Source organism: Artibeus jamaicensis, unplaced genomic scaffold, assembly GCF_021234435.1.
Source record: "Artibeus jamaicensis isolate MK-2021 breed Jamaican fruit bat unplaced genomic scaffold, CSHL_Jam_final scaffold_916, whole genome shotgun sequence".
Classification (NCBI taxonomy): domain Eukaryota; kingdom Metazoa; phylum Chordata; class Mammalia; order Chiroptera; family Phyllostomidae; genus Artibeus; species Artibeus jamaicensis.
In genome coordinates this window covers 40,030,781-40,049,724 of record NW_026522059.1, presented here as the reverse complement: position 1 = coordinate 40,049,724, position 18,944 = coordinate 40,030,781, and the positions used below count along the sequence as shown (strand labels likewise).

Genomic DNA, 18,944 nt, shown 5'->3' with positions numbered 1-18,944 from the left:
CTCACATTGTTCACTTCATATGACTTTCATACAATCTCATGTCAGAGGGAAATAGCAGACTATTATTTCCTGCTTTTTATACAACATATTCTTTTAAAGTACAAATGCATATAGTTATATCTTAGTTAAATTTCTACTAGAAATGTTTAAAAGTTGTCTTAGATCTTAATACCTTTATTTTTAGTAAAGAGTAAGTACAAATATCAGACCACTACAAGAAAACGTTAAAATAATTAAAAAAGAAAAACAGTACTAAATATTTGAACTTAAGTTAAACACTATATTTGAACCCTAACTGCGCTATATTCTAGGTTTATAATTTTGAGATACTACTTAAATAAGACTTATTTTTTTAACTCTCTAAAATGAAGAGTTAAAAAGTTTTAACTCCCTCTTACAAGGGAGAATTCAATAAATTCCATACAATAATGAATATGAAATACTTGCCTCTATGCCTGGTAGGCACATAGAAAGTTCTCGAAAATGCTGGCTATCATCATAATAAGTCTACATTACTATAAACTCAATATACGAAGACATATAGAAGAGTTAACAATGCTGGAGTAGCCAAACCTAAAGTGGTAACTGTCCATCTTCCAAAGATGTTAATCCCTTCACCTCCAGCACTAAGAGGACAGTAAATTCTCACCAGATATGACTGAACAACAAGCCATTGTTCTCCCTGGGTTAAAGTGGTATGGGTGTTCATAGTTCTAAAACAAAGCAGTGTATTCACCAGGGCAACTTTGATTTTCAAGCAGAAAACTTGATCCTTTTAATACTTATTTGTAATTATTCTATCATTATTTGTTTTTCAGTGTGTAAAGACCAAAATGTGTGTGACTCTGTGTGATTAACCAAAACCAGGCTCAACTTTTTCACAAAGCAGCTCTGATCTGTTAAATGAAACAGTGTCCACCTACACCAGGCAGAAGAGTCATAAGCACAGTTATACAAATCCAGTACCTAGATCTGAGAGTTAACAATACATGTTTTTAAACTTTGAATTTTCAGAAGCAGGATTTTAGGAATTGACTGCATTCCAATTGCTATGTTTTCAGTGAGGTTTATACTGAAGAATAATTATTGCACCAATATGTTCTCCATTTTAAATATTCATGATAGAAGCACTTGCTTATAAAAACTTTATTTTTTAATTAAAGCAGCAAAAAACCTGATATGGATGACACACAATTTATCCTTTTTATTTGCAGTTTGTATATTTTGATATTGAGATCTACAACTCTAAAATATTTATATTGGAAATAGGTACAATGAATGCACCAAGCAGTTAACTCATCCATTCATCCTTCATTCATATAGCAAATATTCACTGGGAACTGCTCAGTGTTGGGTATTGTGGTAGGTGCTAAAACTAAAGTAGAGCTTCTAAAGTTTCCCCTTCATTACTACCAATTATTTAGGATTAAGTTATGACGAGAAGTGACAATGGATTTAAATCCTGTTAAGGTAGCACTTTTATTAAAATCTCTATTAATTTTTGTATTATACAATTACAGACTTAATTAATTCTTTCCACTTTCCTAGAGACAAAAAAAGATACCATCCCAAATAGTCCTGTGTTGAAAAAAATGCCAAAGGCATAAAAATGAGCACTGCAGCTATAAAAATGGATGATATAATAGATGTCACATTCTCTCATTCAGCAAGGTAGCTTTCTGTAATTTTGTCCTTTGCCTTTCACAGAACAATAACCTGAAGTCATTTCAATGGGATTTTATTTTGGATAAAGTACAAAATATTCTCCTACAAGAAGCTGTTAATCTCTCCTGTGCAGCGGATGGCTCTCGCAGCTTTACTATTTTGGGAGAAATCAGTGAAGTACAGCATCCCATTCCATTAGACCTCCAAATCCTCAGAGTCTGAAATAACTGCAGGGGCCACTTTGTAGAGTCTATGATTGTCTAACCACTGTGCTCTATACCTAAAACTGATACAAAATAATACTGATGGTAAGCTATAATTTAAAAATTAAAATAAATAAATAATAATAAAAATAAATCCTCAGAGTTGGCCTCATTTATCCAGGCTGTGGGCAGCAGGGAGGAGGAATGTGCCAGTCTTGAAAACAAAAAGTTTCCTGACCAAATCACATCTGTATCTCAATGCCTACAACCTGTATCTGATTTTCAAAAAGATTCTAAAGGTTCATGGAAATACAAGATTCATCAGAAACCTTCAAAACTTACTCATGATTAAGGGATAATAAGGAAGAGAGACATCAATGAATAGCCTTTGATAATGTGTGGAGCTTGGGACCCCAAAAATCTCAAATTATTTTACACTGGCTAAGTGAGAAAGCCACTGAGTATTTAGAACTATTCATTCTCTATCCTGTTTGTTATGGACAACCTACAAAGTCATCCAAATCCCAGTATTACCCCTCTTTGCAACCTTCTTAGAAGAGTGGTATAGTTTCACACAGAGAATATGGGGAATATGACTATTATGTTATCTTTCTATGGCCCCTGTAACCAATTACCGAAATCTGTGGCTTAACCAGTACAAATTTATTATCTTATAGTTTCATAGGCCAGAAGTCCAAAATGGGCCTCTCTTGGCTAAAATCCATGTTCACAGAGCAAGGTTCCTTCCTGGAGGCTCTAGAGGAGAATGAATTTCCTTGTCCTTCCAGCTTCGAGAGGCCACACACGTTCTTTGGCTTTTGAACTCTTTAATCCAATCTCCAAGGCCTGCAATGGTTGGTTGACCTTCTCTTCTGCCCTCTTGCAGTTTTGTGACTACACTGGGTCTACTTGAATGGTTTAGGATCATCCCACCTTTTAAGGTTAGCTGATTAGCAACCTCCAGGCCTTCTGCAACCATAATCTTCTTTGCCAAGAAACCTAATATAGTCATAGGTTCTGGACATTAAGGTGTGAACAACCTCAGGGTTAAGGAGGCTTTATTCTGTCTACCACAGCTATAATGGACCTGGATTTAAAAACCCATTCTACTCCCCAGAGCTCTGCCATCTGAGGCAAATTAGGTAATCTCTTATTGTGTTACTCCCTTCTGAAAAATAGCTTAATAATAGCTATCTCAGGAACAATAATGAAGATTACATGAGAGAATACATGCAAAACATCTAAGCATTGAGCCTGGTATAAAGAACAGCCTCACCATTATTCATTGTGATAAAGACAAAATTTCTGAAATGTCCTAAATTAATTACAGCAGGCCAGAAGGTGGATGGAAGAGTAAGTGGGAGTTAATTAATTAACACCTGTAGGGCCAAACCAATAAAAGACTGCTCACACTACTGAATGTACATTGGAACTTTGAATTAACTTCCTGGTGGCTACTACAAAGACTATCTAAAAGAAGAAAGCCAGGTGCCACCCACCCCAGGAACCTCCACTTCCTGCTTTCCCATGAGCTCTCTAGACTGTTGCCCACAACCAATCCAAAAGAGCAAACATATCTTTTTTCTGGACTCCATCCCAGAACTGCCCTTCACGTTATTCTGCCTAACTTATCTGTAGCCAATGTAAATTCCTTTAAAACAACTTCCATCTTCCCCTAAACTTGATGTGTGATAGAGCACCATCATCTCCAGGATGGTGGGTAGACTTGCTACCTTCTCCACCTAAGCACGTTCTTGGTGGTTTAGACTTCATGCCCCTGAACTTGGTTTTTTATGGCCCAATTAACATCTTCTTTTTAAAAGTCTTTCAACTGTGGCAGTTTTTTGTTTGTTTTTTGCTTTGTCTTATAATTGCAACCTTTTCTTACCATCTTTTCAAAAGTCAACATCACCAGGGAGGAGTTGGATTTTGGATCTAGGCCCATTTTGCCTTCTAGCCATGCCCACTGCCTTACGCTATACTGCCTCTACAAGTAAGTTTCCCCATTGTTAGGAGACACTGAGCCATGTGTAAATTTACATACATAAATGTCCCTCTATTGCTAAGGTAAGCACTCCAATATTTTATTCTGATTAAAGTAACAGATTTAGGCTGATCCAGCACAAATTCTGAATTGATTTCTCTTATGCACACAGGCGATTTTTTTTAAAGAGATAGGTGAGATTTATCAGCCGAATGTGATTATAGCATTGACCAGTCCTCAATGCTGATGATATTAGCAGTTCTGACCACCTCACAAAGGATTAAATGGTCATTTTGAAAGACGCACAAAATAAACAGCCAAGTGTTTGTTTTTCAGAGCTCCCATGTTGCTAGAACTACACAACAGGAATGTTCTGAATTCTCAGAATGCTTTTTCAAGTTACAAAATAAAACATTGAACCAAGCCTGAAATCTGCCTCAAATGGTAACAAGACCAATCCAAACCCTGTAGCTTAATAAGGGAAGGCATAACACCACATAGTAACTGCCTAGTCATTTAATCAAGAGCCACAGATGTACATGGAGATCTCCCACCTCCTATGTAAAAACACTAAATTCACTTCTTCAATTCAGCATGCTCTTGAGCAGAAAAAGACTTGGCTTTCAGCTACCCACATCCTTTTCCTAATTGTGATATGAGAAAAGGGGAACAAAAGAGAAACATCCAGTAATGATGGCAATCTAGTCTCATTCTCCAGGCAACAGTAATGATGTGAAGAATCCACAACACTGGGGGGTCTTGTCTGAGAGTAATGAAGAAATTACAAAGAGAAAGTAATGTGATACAGTGATGTCAACAAGTCAACATATCCAAACAACTCATTATCAACATAACCTTGACATCTTACAACTCAAAAAAAATCATTGAATTTTGACTTTGCCTAAAATTTATCTTAGCATTTACATCTTATTTCTCACTTATTAAAGCATTTTGGTCATGTGGTAACACATGTATTGGGGGAACAAGATGAAAGATGGAAGGAAACCCACTCCACTTTTTTCCCCCAACAGGAGACTAGGAGAGAAGAGTCTCTGGGAAGTGCCAAGGAAACCTGATGGTGTAAGCCACCTGTCTTCTAAGTGACTTCACCCTTTACAAAATGTGTTCTCGTTTCTCATGCACTTTACTTGTGAAATAGCTGTTGTTTCCATTTTCCAGTTAAGGAAGGTGGCTCAGATAGGTTAGTCTACTGCTCAATGGTCACAGAGTTCACGGACGCTTTGAATTTCCTGCTGAGTAAGGAGATTCTCTTCGAGGTAGCCTGAGAAATGTCATTTGGTGAGACATTCTCTTCTGGGCTCATTCTTAAAGGTCTTTTTCTAGTTGAAGACTGTTCATCCAGCACAGGCTCAGACGTGTTCTTGAAATCTAGTGTTTTCCACTAGAGCTTCAGAAGAGTATTAGCCCTGCTGATGCATTGATATAAGCCTAGAAGACTCTAACTCCAGAACTGTGAGAGAATAAGTCTGTGTTGTTTTAACCCCTATATTTGTGCCAATTTGTTACAGCAGCAATAGGAAACTCATGGAGATTCTGGTACCTGGAAGTGCCAACACCTTAAAATATAGAAGTGGCTTTGGAATTGGGCAATGGGCAGGGGGCTGGGAAAATTTTGAGGAAGATGGTAGAAAAATCCTAGATTGCCTTTCCTTTAACAGCTGGTGAGTAGAAATAGGGATGTTAACAACTCTCCTAGTGAGGACTCAGAAGGAAGTGATAAGTGTGGTAGGGAGCAAATACATTATGTTAAAGAATACTTACATTGTCGGAAACAGGCTGTGAGTAGAAATATTAACATGAAAGGCACTGCCAGGGAAGGCTCAGATGAAATGGGGAGCACGTTATTGGAAAGGGGAGAAAACAAATCCCTGTCATATAATTACACAAAGCTTAGCTGTGTTGTGCCCTGAAGTTACAGGGAAAGCAGCATTTATAAACAATGAATTCAGATATTTAGCTGAGAAGATTTCTAAGCAAAGTGTTGAAGACACTGCATAGTTTTTTCTTGCTGCTCTCAGTAAAATGTGAGAGGAAAGATGTCAATGAAGGGAAGAATGGATAAGCACAAAAGAACCAGGAACTGATGAGTTGGGGGACTCTCTGCCTACCCAGACTGCAAAAGACACCCACCAAAACTAGGAGATTCACTGTTAGGAAAAAGTGCTCTGGAGAGAAGGCCAAAAATGTGGCTGGACAGTTTTTCACAGTGCTGCAGAAGAATCAAAAAGTTGGAGTATTTAGTCATAGATCCCATCCCTATAGACAGAGTATTAGTCAGTCGTTGAAAAGATTAAGCATGTGACTCATCATAGCCATCACAGAAAAAGCCAGAACTATAAATGGGATTATCCAGGAATTGAGGAATATGGTAGAGAATATAATCTGTGGAGGAGCCTCTTGTCTCAGAGTAAAACCCTGTGACATACTTGGAAATCTCATCAAGTTCCTGGGAATTTTTATCCCAGGATAGATCATACTAAGATTCTCAGACCTTATTTCAATGATTTATATGATGAGATTTGGAACTTTTGAGATGATAAGATTTAGATGGTATTTTTGGACTCTGAGTTGAAGCTGTAATGGGTTGAGACTTGTGGATGTTGGGATGGGTTGAATATATTTTGCATGCAGGGTGAACATAATAAATCTTTGGTGGTTGGTGGAAGTACCATGGTGGGAAGAAAAATGTCCCCCAAAGATGTCTATGTCTTAATCCCCCAAACCTGTGAATATGTTACTTTATGTAGCAAAGGGAATTTTGCAGATGTGACTAAATTAAGGACCTAGAGATGGGAAGATTATCCTAGATTAATATGGATTGGTTCAATGTAATCACATGGGCCCTCACAAGAAAATGGGAATATTAGCATATGAAAAAAAGCTTTGAATTCTGGTGGCTTTGAGAAGCTGGAAAAGGCAAGGAAATGGATTCTCCCCTAGATCCACTATGAGAAATGTAGCCCTAGCAAGAAAGCACTTATTATATGAAATGTCAAAGGGACTTATCTAAGAAAAAGAACATAAAAAATATGAACAGTAAAAAGACAGAAAACTCACAGTTATTAACAACCACACCTAAAACGAAAGTAAACTAAGCAGACAGCTGGATCAGGAGCGGAGCCACAGAAATGGAGATCACATGAAGGGTGAGCAGTAGGGGAGTGAGAAGAGGAGAGAGGGGGAGAAGGTACAGAGAATAAGTAGAATAGATGGGAGGTGGAAAGTAGACAGGGGAGGGCAAGAAGAGTAGGGGAAATATAGAATCTAAAGAACTTGTGACACATGGTCATGAACTAAAGCAGGGAAATGTGGATGGGAGGGGTGTGCAGAGTGGAGGGGAATGAAGGGGGGTGGAAATGGGACAACTGTAACAGCATAATCAACAAAATATATTTTTAAAAAATCAGCCAGAAATCCATCTGCACACTAAAACAAAATCCAACACTCTTCAGGGGAGAATAACAAAATACAGAATCTAGGAAGATAGTGCTTATAACAAACAGACTAGCCACATTAAACATGGAGGAAGATGTGCAACAACTGGAACTCACAGACAGTCTTGGTGGAAGTGTAAAGAATAGTGCAATTACTATGGAAAAGGGTCAACTTTCCAAAATGGTTGTGGGTATAAAAGTCATTACCATATGACCCATCAAATTTGTCCTAGGACCTTAAGGTTTTAATTCCCCCAAAAGCTAAATATATATGCACAAAAATCTTGTGAAAGAACATTTATAGAAGCTTTATTCATTATAGCGCCAAACTAGAAACAACTAAACATCCATTAACAAAACAAAAGATCATTAAATTGTAGTATACATACACATACATAATAAATGTAATACAAATTATATATCGTATATACACTATATATATATATATAGGATTGGCCAAAAAGTTTGTTTAGCTTTTTTGCCATAAATTAAAAGACACATTTTTCTTGCTTCACAGGCCCAGGCTCAATCCACTGAGCTACACCAGCCAGGGCAAGACACATTTTTCTTTTCTCCAATAACTTTATTGACTTGGCTATTTTGAGTGTGTTGGCTATCTCCCACTATTGGCTTCGAATGGGCAGAGGCTGGGAGTACTGCTAAGCATCTTCCAATGTGTAAGACAGCCCCATGGCAAAGAATTATTTGGCCAAAATGTCAGTAGTACCAAGAAACTTCACAAAGCACTTTCAACACATTTGATCAGTCACAGCACCTTCTCCACACACTGCACAAATTTTTGTACGTTTCAGTTGCATTTTTACCTTTCTTGAAGAAAATGTTGCTTATTTTCTTCCATCTTCAATATTAAAATGGCTACACAAAAATTCACACATGCTGAATCATTTTTAAATGCATGCTGATATGACAGCTGTCATGAGACAACCTAATAAAATTGTTTACAATGAAGTTAAAGACAACTCAGCACTACTGGAGCCATCTGATGGGAAAAAATGAACTTTTTGGCCAACCCAATATACAAAAATTATTCTGCAATACCATAAAATAAGTGAATTACTGACACATGCCATAACATGGGTGAATCTCAAAATTAGTAAATTGAGAGAAAGGAGCCATACACAAAAGCAGGTGCTGCAAAATCTCATTTATAGGAATTTAAAGAATAGGCAAAACTAAATCAGAGTTCAAGGATGGGGACTGACTAGAAAGTATCATGAGAAAACTTTCTGGGATGATGAAAATATTCTGTTCTGATTGAGATGGCAGTAACATTAGTATATACACTTATGAAAACTAACCAAACTGTACACTAAAAATCTGCACATTTCATTTAAATTGTACCCCTCCCCAAACCATCCGAGAAGTATCCTTGCAACCTTTTTTACTTTTAAGAATGCAGCCCCTGAGATTTAAGTGCTTGGTTGGCACCAACAGCTCGGATACCTCGTTCTTCTATTGATCACGCACTTGCACAAACATTGACATAAAGGAAAACTACTCCATGACCATTATGGAAAAAGACAAACATAAGACCATGTCTAAATACTGACAAAATCATCAAAATCAATAAGATGAAGAAACATCCCCCAAACCTTACTGATGTTAGTGTCGGTTGTTTATTTAGCAATTACCAATTTAGCCTCAATCCAGTCTCCTTGCCTTACAGAGAAGAGTTATTAAAGATGTTCAATGAAAAAGAATGAAAGCTTACCAGTTGCAACAGCATGGATGGACTTCAAGGACATTATGCTAAGTGAAATAAATCAGTCAGTGAAAGGCAAATACCATATGATTTCACTTATTTATGGAATCTAAAGAACAATAGAAATGAGCAAAAGAGAAACAGACTCAAAGCTACAAAGAACAGATGGATGGTTGCCAGCTGGGAGAGATGATGGAGGGGACTCGGCAAAAAGGGTGAAAGGATTAAGAAGTACAAATTCGTAGTTACAAAATGGTCATGGGCATGTAAAGTATAGCATAGGGAATATAGTCAATAATGTTTTTTAATTTATTTTTATTTTTATTGTATTTTTCCATCACCATTTAGTCCCCTTGTATTCCCATCCCCTCGGAGGCTATAATTCTTCATGTTGTCCTAGAGGTTTCTTAAACGCTCTTCATTTTTTAAAAGTGTCTTTTTGCTGCTCGGCTTGGGTGTTTTTCTCCACCTTGTCTTCCAAATCACTAATGTGATCCTCTGCTTCATCCAACTTACTGTTTATTCCTTCCAGAGTGTTACTTAGTTCAGATATTGCATTCTTTATTTCAGACTGGTCCTTTTTTATGGTTTCTATGTCTTTTTTCATGCTGTTGAGTATCCTTATAATCATTACTCTAAACTCTATATATGATAAATTGCTTGCCTTCATTTCATTTCGTTCTTCAGGAGGATTCTCTTGTTTTTTCATTTGGGGCCTGTTTCTTTGTCTTCCCATTTTGGCTGCCTCTTTGTGTTTGTTTCTCTGTATTAGGTAGATCTGCAAAGACTCCGGATCAAATCTGTGTAAGATGCTGCCTGTGACTGGCCTTGGGCAACCTGTTTGGAGCTATCAGTGATCCACAGCTTGTGGCTCCCTGTGCCGGACCTGGGTGTGTGCAGAAAGAACCAAGCTGTGCACCAAGGCAGGCTTTTATGCAGCACTGGGCCTGGGGTAGGATCACCTCAATTCCCAGAGCCCCCAGAGATTCACTTTTGCCTGCAGGCTTTCTTTTAGGCTTAATCAGTGTCTCCAGCTGTACTCCTCAGCTGCCCAGCTTAAGCACCCCTATGTTCACTGCAGCATAATTTACAATCGCCAAGACGTGGAAGTGCTCATCAGTAGATGAGTAGAGAAAACAACTATAGGACATCTACACAAAAGAATACTACATGGCCATAAAAAAGAAGATTTTACCCTTTGCGACAGCATGGATGAACCCGTAGAACATTATGCTAAGTGAAATAAGCCAGTCAGAGAAAGGAAAATACCATATGACTTACTCATCTGTGGAATGTAATGAACAGACTGAACTAATAAGCAAAGTAGAGACAGACTCATAGACAGAGAGCAGGCTGACAGCTCTGAGGGGCATGGGGCTTAGGGAGTAGAAGGAATAAGCAAAAAGGAAAAAGGATTCATGAACATGGGCAGTGGTCACTAATACTGCAATGATTATGTATGGTGCCAAGTGGGTACTGGAAATATTGGGGAAACACTTTGTAAAGTATATGGTGGTTTAACTGTGCTATACACATGAAACTGATACAAAATAATAATGAACTGAAAAATAAAATTTAAACAGTGAAAATAAATAAATGAAACAGAATTAAAAATAATATTCAATCAGAACAGCTTCCACTTTCTGACAGTATTTTACCAATAGAGTAAAACCTTGTTTTCTTAAACCCTTTCCAAAGTCCTAAACCACATGCCCAAAATAGTCCTTTTTAACAGTCTTCTATGGAGAATGAATAGTGTGTGTTCTTTTTCACTGCAATAAACAATAAACAATAAATCATCTTGTTCAACTATAGATGTGTTCCTAGTGGTCTCTGGCTGGAAGTCATTAATACCGTGAATATGAACATGTTGTTTTATAATTTTTATTACTTAATATAGCTTGAATATGGCTTTCCATATCTTCATATATTCTACATTATACGTTTTATGGCTACGTGATTTTCTATTATTGGACATGCTAGAATTTCTTTAAATAAACCATTATTTTTTGATAACCTAGTTTTTTCTGAATGTTTCACTATAATAAGCTGTCCTAATGAACTGTGTCAAGGTTAAATATTTAAGGAACTTCATGATTATTTCACCAAGAGAAATTCTTTTAAATAAAATTACTGGAATTATGGGCTCAAGAGCTATAACACATAATACTGAATTGCATTCTAGTCTGAGTATAAAATCTTAGAAGCTATGTAGGACAGCATTTCAATCCACTTCAAACAGACTCATTCCCACCGATTCTTTGCATAGCTCTTACCAATTTTGCATCTTGTCAACTCTGATACTCATTTCTTTGTCCTCATCAAACTAGACTTCTTAGCAGCATTTGACACAAATAACTCCCCCAACTTGTTGACCTCTGTTCCTAGCTTCCAGGATACCATCTTCATGGGTTTCTTTCCCCTTAGTTGGCTCTTCCTTCTCAGTCTGCTGGTTCCTCTTTCTCTGACGGCCTCTTCAGCGGGGAGAGTGGGCTGGGCCCTCTACTTCTCCATCAAACTCTCTCACCAGGTGATCAAATCAATACTCATGACTTTACATGCCACTTTCATATTTGTGACTTTCATGATCCCATATCCTGCCTGGACATCTCCCCTGAGCACCAGAAATACATACCTCACTACCTATCAAATTTTTTAAATTCCTCAAATCCTGGAAATCCTATCTCAGGAAACAATATCACACTATGCACAGATGATCAGACAAGAAGCATAAAACATGAAAAATACCTTCTAAACATCACTGTTGAGGTTTCTCTCATTTATATGGCACATTAATTCCTCTAGTGTGTCCTACTGACTTTACCACCAAAAATATATCCTGATTCTAACTACTTCCCATCAACCCCACAGTTACAACTCTAGGTCAAGCCTCTGTACTCTCTCCTGAAGGGCATTGTAACAGCTTCTGTGGTTGACAGTCTCACCAGATCACATCTAAAAGGGAAATCAACTTCACATAAGGAAATCAAAATGCTATATTTAAAAGAGGAGTAGTGGGCTGGTAGGTGGCCAAAGGTAAAAAATGACCTCTGAGCTGATTTCTACCTATTTTGAAAATTTTTCACCAGTTTTTTAGGTAACATTTAAATGTTTTCTTTAGAATATCCAGCATTCCTATTTTATGCTATATTGTAAACTTTTAAGACATAATTGTTCAAAGGATGGATGGATATTGAATGAAAATAAAAATGTAATATATGTATATAAAATACTTCTAAAATAAACTAGATGAAAAATAATAGTGAATGTCTTTATCATGTTGAAGAGTGGATGGACTTTCTAAGCAAGAGGTATATCCAGAAACTCTTAAATACTAATAAAAATAGTAAAAATAATTATAGCAGGTATGAAAGCTTAACAATGTCTATATAACAGCTATTAATAATCAGAAGTAGTTAATTATCATTTATTATTAATCATACAAAAAGAGAGATAATTATCTCCTTTAAAAATTCCAAAGTCCCTCAAAAGTAAATAAATAAAAATTGAGATAAAGTTTTATTTTTATTAATATCAAATTGGTGAAATTAAAATGATTTATACCAGTATGATAGGAAAAGGAGAAACTGGAGCTTACATAAATTATTAGTAGTAACATAAATTGGGACTTAGAGTACTTTGGGGATATCTATCAAAGTGTAAGGCACATTATGTTTGACAACAACTCCAAAATCCTACACAAATATTTCCCCCAAAACACAAAGATATTTGTGTATCAGTATGGTATATCTTTATAAAATAATTACAAATAATGATTTCAATAACATGACATAGAAAGATGTCTAAAATATATTTTCTTCCATTGATCTAGACTATTATTTTTATGCCAGTACCAGATGGTTTTGATTGGCCTATATTATGGCCTTGTAGTATAGTTTGATATTAAGTAAAGTTATTCCTCCAACTTTGTTCTTATTTCTCAAGACTGCTGTGGCTATTTGGGGTTCTTTTGTGGTTCCATATCAATTTTTGGAATATTTGTTCTACTTCTGGGAAATATGCCATTGGTATCTTGATAAGAATTGCAAAAAATCTATAGATTGCTTTGGGAAGTATGGGCACTTTAATGATGTTAATTCTTCCTGAATATTGTGTATGCTTCTACTTATTTGGATCTTCTTCAATTTCTTTTAAAATTTTATTTACTTATTCATTTATTTATTGAGAGATTGACTTGTTGTTCCACTTGTTTATGTAGTCAATGATTGATTCTTTTTTTTAAAGACTTTATTTATTTTGGGGGGAGAGAGATAGGGAAGGAGAGAGGGAGAGAAACATCGATGTGTGGTTGCCTCTCATGCACCTCCAGCTGGGGACCTGGCCTTGCAACCCAGGCATGTGCCCCAACCAGGAATTGTACTGACAACCCTTTGGTTCACAGGCTGGTGCTCAATCCACTGAGCTACACCAGCCAGGGCCATTGGTTGATTCTTGTATGTTTCCTGACTGGGGGGATCAAACCTACAACCCTGGCATATCAGGATGACACTCTAACCAACTGAACTACCCAGTCAGGGTTCTTTTTCAGTTTCTGTCTTTAGTATCCTATAATTTTCCAAGTACAAGTCTTTTACATCTAGATTAATGGAACAGAATATAGCCCAGAAATAACCCACACCTTTATAATCAATATTTGACAAAGGAGGCAAAAACATATAATGGTGTACAGATTTTCTAGTCAATAAATGGTGTTGGTAAAATTGAATATGTGCAAAAAAAATTAAACTAGATCACCTTCTTACACCACACACAAGAATAATCTCAAAATGGATTAAATATTTAAATGCTACACTCAAAACCATAAAAATCCTAGAAGAAAATATAGGGAGTAAAATCTCAGACATTTTTCACAGCAATATTTTTTCTGATATATCTCCTCAAGCAAGGGAAACAAAAGGAAAAAAAGGTGGGACTACATCAAACTAAAAGCCCAAATGTCCATCAGTAGAAGAATGAATATGCATAACTCATAGGCACAGATGGGAGCTGGATAGGGAAAGGCAAAGGCAGGGAAAATGAGGACATCCGTAATAGTGTCAACAAACTTTCAAAAATTTACAAAGTGGAATACTACTTGGCTGTAAAAAGAGAAGGAAATCTTACCTTTTGTGACAGCACAGATCGAACTGGACAGCATTATGCTAAGTGAAATAAGACAGCCGCAGAAAGACAAATACCATATGATTTTACTTATATGTGAAGTTTAATGAACAAAATAAACTAACAAACAAAATAGAAACAGACTAATAGAACAACAGCTGTCAGAGCAGAGGGTGTTGGGTGCTGGGTGAAAAAGGTAAAGGGATTAAGCAAAACAGACAAAAAACCCTCATAGACAACATTATGGTGATTACCAGAGGGAAAGGAGAATGGCGGGAAATGGGAAAGGTAGACGTACTTTTATTTTGTTTTTTCCAGATGAGGTACAGTGAGGTAAACTGAAGCAGAGAGGCACCCAGAGTTACCATTCATACCACACAATTCCCCAAAACATTTCAGTTTTAACCAAATGAAATAAATGTAAAACAAAATTCCCTTCGCGAAATGCTCAATGAATTCCTAAGCGCTAAAGTTATCAACTCGCTGTAAGAAAGCACCAACATGTGTTTGGAAGCCCCGCGTCATGCATAATGTATATATAACACAAACCTAAGGCTTATTACAACCTGTACTGGAACAGCAAATCTAACTGGGTCCCAACGCTTTCCTGTGTATGCGTATGCGTGGGAGAGAGACACAAAAAGCCTTTATCATTACACAGGATCTCAAAAGACGCCGCTGCTTCCGCAAGTTTAGACTATTGCTCCCAAAATCTTGGAGGGGTCTCTAGGTCATCTAGTTTACGCTCTGTCCAGGGGGCCCAGAGCGCATGCGTGGCCCGTGCCGCGGGGCCGCGCAAGGAGGTCTCGGGGACGCTTTACCTGGTGCGCCGGGCGCGTAGCCACAGGACCAGGAGGAGCAGGGCCGCGGCGAGAGCCAGGCCCGAGGGGCTGAGTAGCTTCTGCAGCAACCTCTCTAGCGGGAAGCGGCCCATGCTCTCAGACTCGTCTTCTGCTGTCCGGTTCGCGCGCGACCGCGGTGAGCTGTCCGGGTCTCTCTCCGCGTGGTGCGGGGCGGCGACTCTGCAGACTGGCGCGGTTTCTCCTCTGCGCTCACTCCGGCTGGAGATGCTGGCCTGTGCTGGACCCCTGGAGGCCGGGTCTCAAAGTTCCCGGACTGCCCTCCCTTGGCTCAACTCCCACCCACGCTCACCGCCCCGTACGGCGACGCCTCCCTCCAGGCTGCTCCTTAAAAACGGGGCGGGAAGAAGGGCCGTAGAAAGGGAAAGAGTTGAGATTTCCCGAGAGTGAGCCTCCGAAGGCCTGGAGGAGGGGGATTTCTGTACTGAGTTGGCAGTGAGTGTGGCTTGGGTTCCCCATCCCTTAGCCCGCGCCCCTCAGGGACGTTGCTTGCGGGTTAGAGAGCTCAACTTTGCCCGCAGCTCTCTGGCACCCGGGATCTCTTAGGCTAGACCCGAAAGTCCGGCAGACGAGTGGCGGATACCTGCGGAGTGCACTGCCTCGGGCTGCCTCGTCACCCCGCACATCCTATTTGCTTTAGTTGAGAGCTCGTGGTGTGCAGGGCCAGTACTAGAGCCCGGAATACCGACGTCCGGAGTACAGATGCGCTGCGGACTCGTCAAGTGCCCCAAAGAGGCATACAGCCCAGCAACAGAGAAGCGAGGGAGGGAAGACTGCAGAACAACTGTAAGGGCCCAAATATAAGTGGCAGAAGTCCCACAAGTTGTACTTAGAAAGAAGGGAGAAAATTTTAAAATACCTTTTCCTGAGTAGTCACCATGCACATGCCACTTCACATGTTTATTTACTCTCCACAACAAACTTATGATATAATTTTTAGCAGCGTTTTAGAGAACATTTGAGACAGGTTTAGTAACTTAGCCCGGTTTGTTGATAAATAAAAAAATAATAACCATTCTAACCAAGGCTATTCCAGGACAACTGTGGGTCTTTTTTTTTTTTTTTTTTTTGCAATATTTTATTTCAGGGGTTTTCTCTGAACCATTATCACTTCAGAAATGCTCGCCATACCTCTGACCTTTGACCTTTCCAGCCCATCCTGCTCCTCTTGCCACCTCTCTACAACATAGACCTATTCTGCTTTTAGAGTGTTCAAAGTTCTTTTTTCAATTATTTTAATTGTTCAAGTACAGTTTTCTTTTACTCCCATCCCAGCCCACCCTGCTAGTGCTCCCCACCTACCTCCCATTTCCACCCCTAGTTGTTGTCCATGTGTCCTCTATACTTGTTCCTCTAAACCCTTCCCCTTTTCTCCTGAAATTCTCTCCCCTCTCCTCTTTGGCCACTGTCAGCCCTTCCTCTATTTCACTGTATTTGGTTACATTTTGCTTGCTTGTTTGTTTTGTTGATTAGGTTCCTGTTAAAGGTGAGATCATACGATATTTGTCTTTCACTGCCTGGCTTGTTGAAATATTCACTCAGCATAATGCTTTGCAGTTCCATCCATGCTGTTGCAAAGGGGTAGGAACTCCTTCTTTGGTTACATTTTACTTGCTTGTTTGTTTTGTTGATTACGTTCCTGTTAAAGGTGGGGTCATGTGATATTTGTCTTTCACTGCCTGGCTTGTTTCACTCAGCATAATGCTTTGCAGTTCCACCCATGATGTTGCAAAGGGTAGTAGTTCCTTCTTTCTTTCTGCTGCATAGAATTCCATTGTGTAAATGTACCATAATTTTTTGATCCATTCATTTGCTGATGGGCACCTAGGTTGCTTTCAGCACTTGGCTATTGTAAATTGTGCTGCTATGAATATTGGGGTGCATAGGTTCTTTTAGATTGGTGTTTCAGGGTTTTTAGGATACAATCCTAGCAGTAGAATTGTTAGGTCAAAAGGCAGATCCACTTTTAGTTTTCTTAGAAAATTCTGTACTGTTATTCATGGTGGTTGTACCAGTCTGCAATCCCGCCAACAGTGAACTAGGATCCCCTTTTCTCCACAACCTCTCCAACACTTCTTGTTTGTTGCTTTGTTTATGATGGCCATTCTGACCAGTGTAAAATGGTATCTCATTGTGGTTTTAATTTGCATCTCTCTGATGGCTAGCAATATTGAGCATCTTTTCATGTGTCTCTAGATCCTCTGTATGTTCTCCAGGGGGAAGTGTGTGTTTAAGTCCCTTGCCCATTTTTTAATTGGGTTGCTTGTCTTCTTAGAGTGGAGTCATGTAAGTTCTTTGTATATTTTGGAGATTAAACCTTTGTCTGAGGTATCATTGGCAAATATGTTTTCCCATACAGTTGGTTCTCTTTTTATCTTAATACTGTTTTCTTCAACCCTGCAGAAGGTTTTTATTTTGATGAGATCCCATTTGTTTATTCTTTCCTTTATGTACCTTGCTCTATGGGACATATCGGTAAAAATGTTGCTGCATGAAATATCTGAGATTTTTTGCCTATGTCCTCCTCTAGAACTTTAATGGTGTCACAACTTATATTTAAATTTTTTATCCACCTTGAATTAATTTTTGTGTATGGTGTAAGTTGGTGCTCAAGTTTCATTTTTTTTTTTTTTGCATGTAGCTATTCAGTTCTCCCAACACCATTTGTTGAAAAGGCTATTTTTACTCCATTTTATGTTGCTGCCCCCTTTGTCAAATATTAATTGACTATAGAGACTTGGGTTTATTTCTGGGCTCTATGTTCTGTTTCATTGGTCTATGTGTCTGTTTTTATGCCAGTATTAAGCTACTTTGATTAGAGTGGCCTTGTAACACAGTTTGGTATGAGGTATTATGATCCCTCCTACTTTGTTCTTCTCTCTCAAAATTGCAGCAGCTATTTGGGGTCGTTCATGGTTCCATATAAATTTTTGAAGTGTTTGTTCTAGGTCTGTGAAATACGCCATTGGTACTTTAATAGGTATTGCATTGAATCTGTAAATTGCTTTGGGTAGTATGAACATTTTGATGATGTTAATTCTTCCAGTCCATGAACACAATATATGTTTCCATTTGTTTGTGTCTTCCTTGATTTCTTTCTTCAGTCTTGTGCAGTTTTCTGAATACAGGTCTTTTACCTCCTTGGTTAGGTTTATTCCAAAGTATTTTGTTTTTCTTTTTGCTATACAAAATGGGATTTTTTTCTTGATTTCTGCTTCTGCTGTTTCATTGTTGGTATAAAAATGTCTTTGATTTCTGGATATTGACTTTGTAACCCGCTGTTTTGCCAAATTCATTTTATTAAGTTGAGCAGTTTTTTGGTGGAGACTATAGGATTTTCTATGTACACTGTCATGTCATCTGCAAACAATGACAGTTTTGTTTCCTCCTTTCCAATTTGGATGCCTTTTATTTCCTTTTCTTGTCTGATCACTGTGGCTAAGACTTCCAATAGTACATTGAATAGAAGTGGTGAAAGTGGACAACCTTGTCTTGCCCCTGGTCTTAGTGGAAAAGATTTTAGTTTTTGCCCATTGAGTATGATGTTGGCTGTAGGTCTCTCATATATGGCCTTTATTATGTTTGGGAATGCTCCATCTATTCCCACTTTGCTGAGTGTTTCTATCATAAATGGGTGCTGTACCTTATCAAATGCTTTTTCTGCATCTGTTAATATGATCATGTGGTTTTTGTCTTTGCTTTTGTTTATGTGATGTATTACATTTACTGATTTGCGAATATTGAACCATCCTTGCATGCTTGGGATGAATCCAACTTAGTTATGGTGTATGATCTTTGTAATGTATTGTTGGATGCAATTTGCCAATATTTTGTTGAGGATTTTAGCATCTATGTTCATCAGCAATATTGGCCTGAAATTTTCTTTCTTTGTTGTATCTTTATTAGGTTTTGGGATTAGGATGATGCTAGCTT

At 38.2% G+C, this 18,944-nt stretch overlaps 1 protein-coding gene across 3 annotated transcripts in view; it reads right to left on the bottom strand.

Annotated features, from left to right (window-relative positions):
• Positions 1-18,944, bottom strand: part of LOC119040492 (cytochrome P450 7B1) — a 193,520-nt gene that overhangs the window by 154,135 nt on the left and 20,441 nt on the right. Inside the window, exon 1 of one of the 3 annotated variants that reach the window (XM_037133521.2) lies at positions 14,973-16,302. The exons of the other annotated variants lie outside the window; for them this stretch is intronic. Coding sequence (XP_036989416.1) covers positions 14,973-15,085 — 113 coding nt within the window. The 5' untranslated portion in view covers positions 15,086-16,302. Of the gene's footprint in view, positions 1-14,972; positions 16,303-18,944 lie in introns of those variants that run through there. 3 annotated transcript variants of the gene reach the window in all.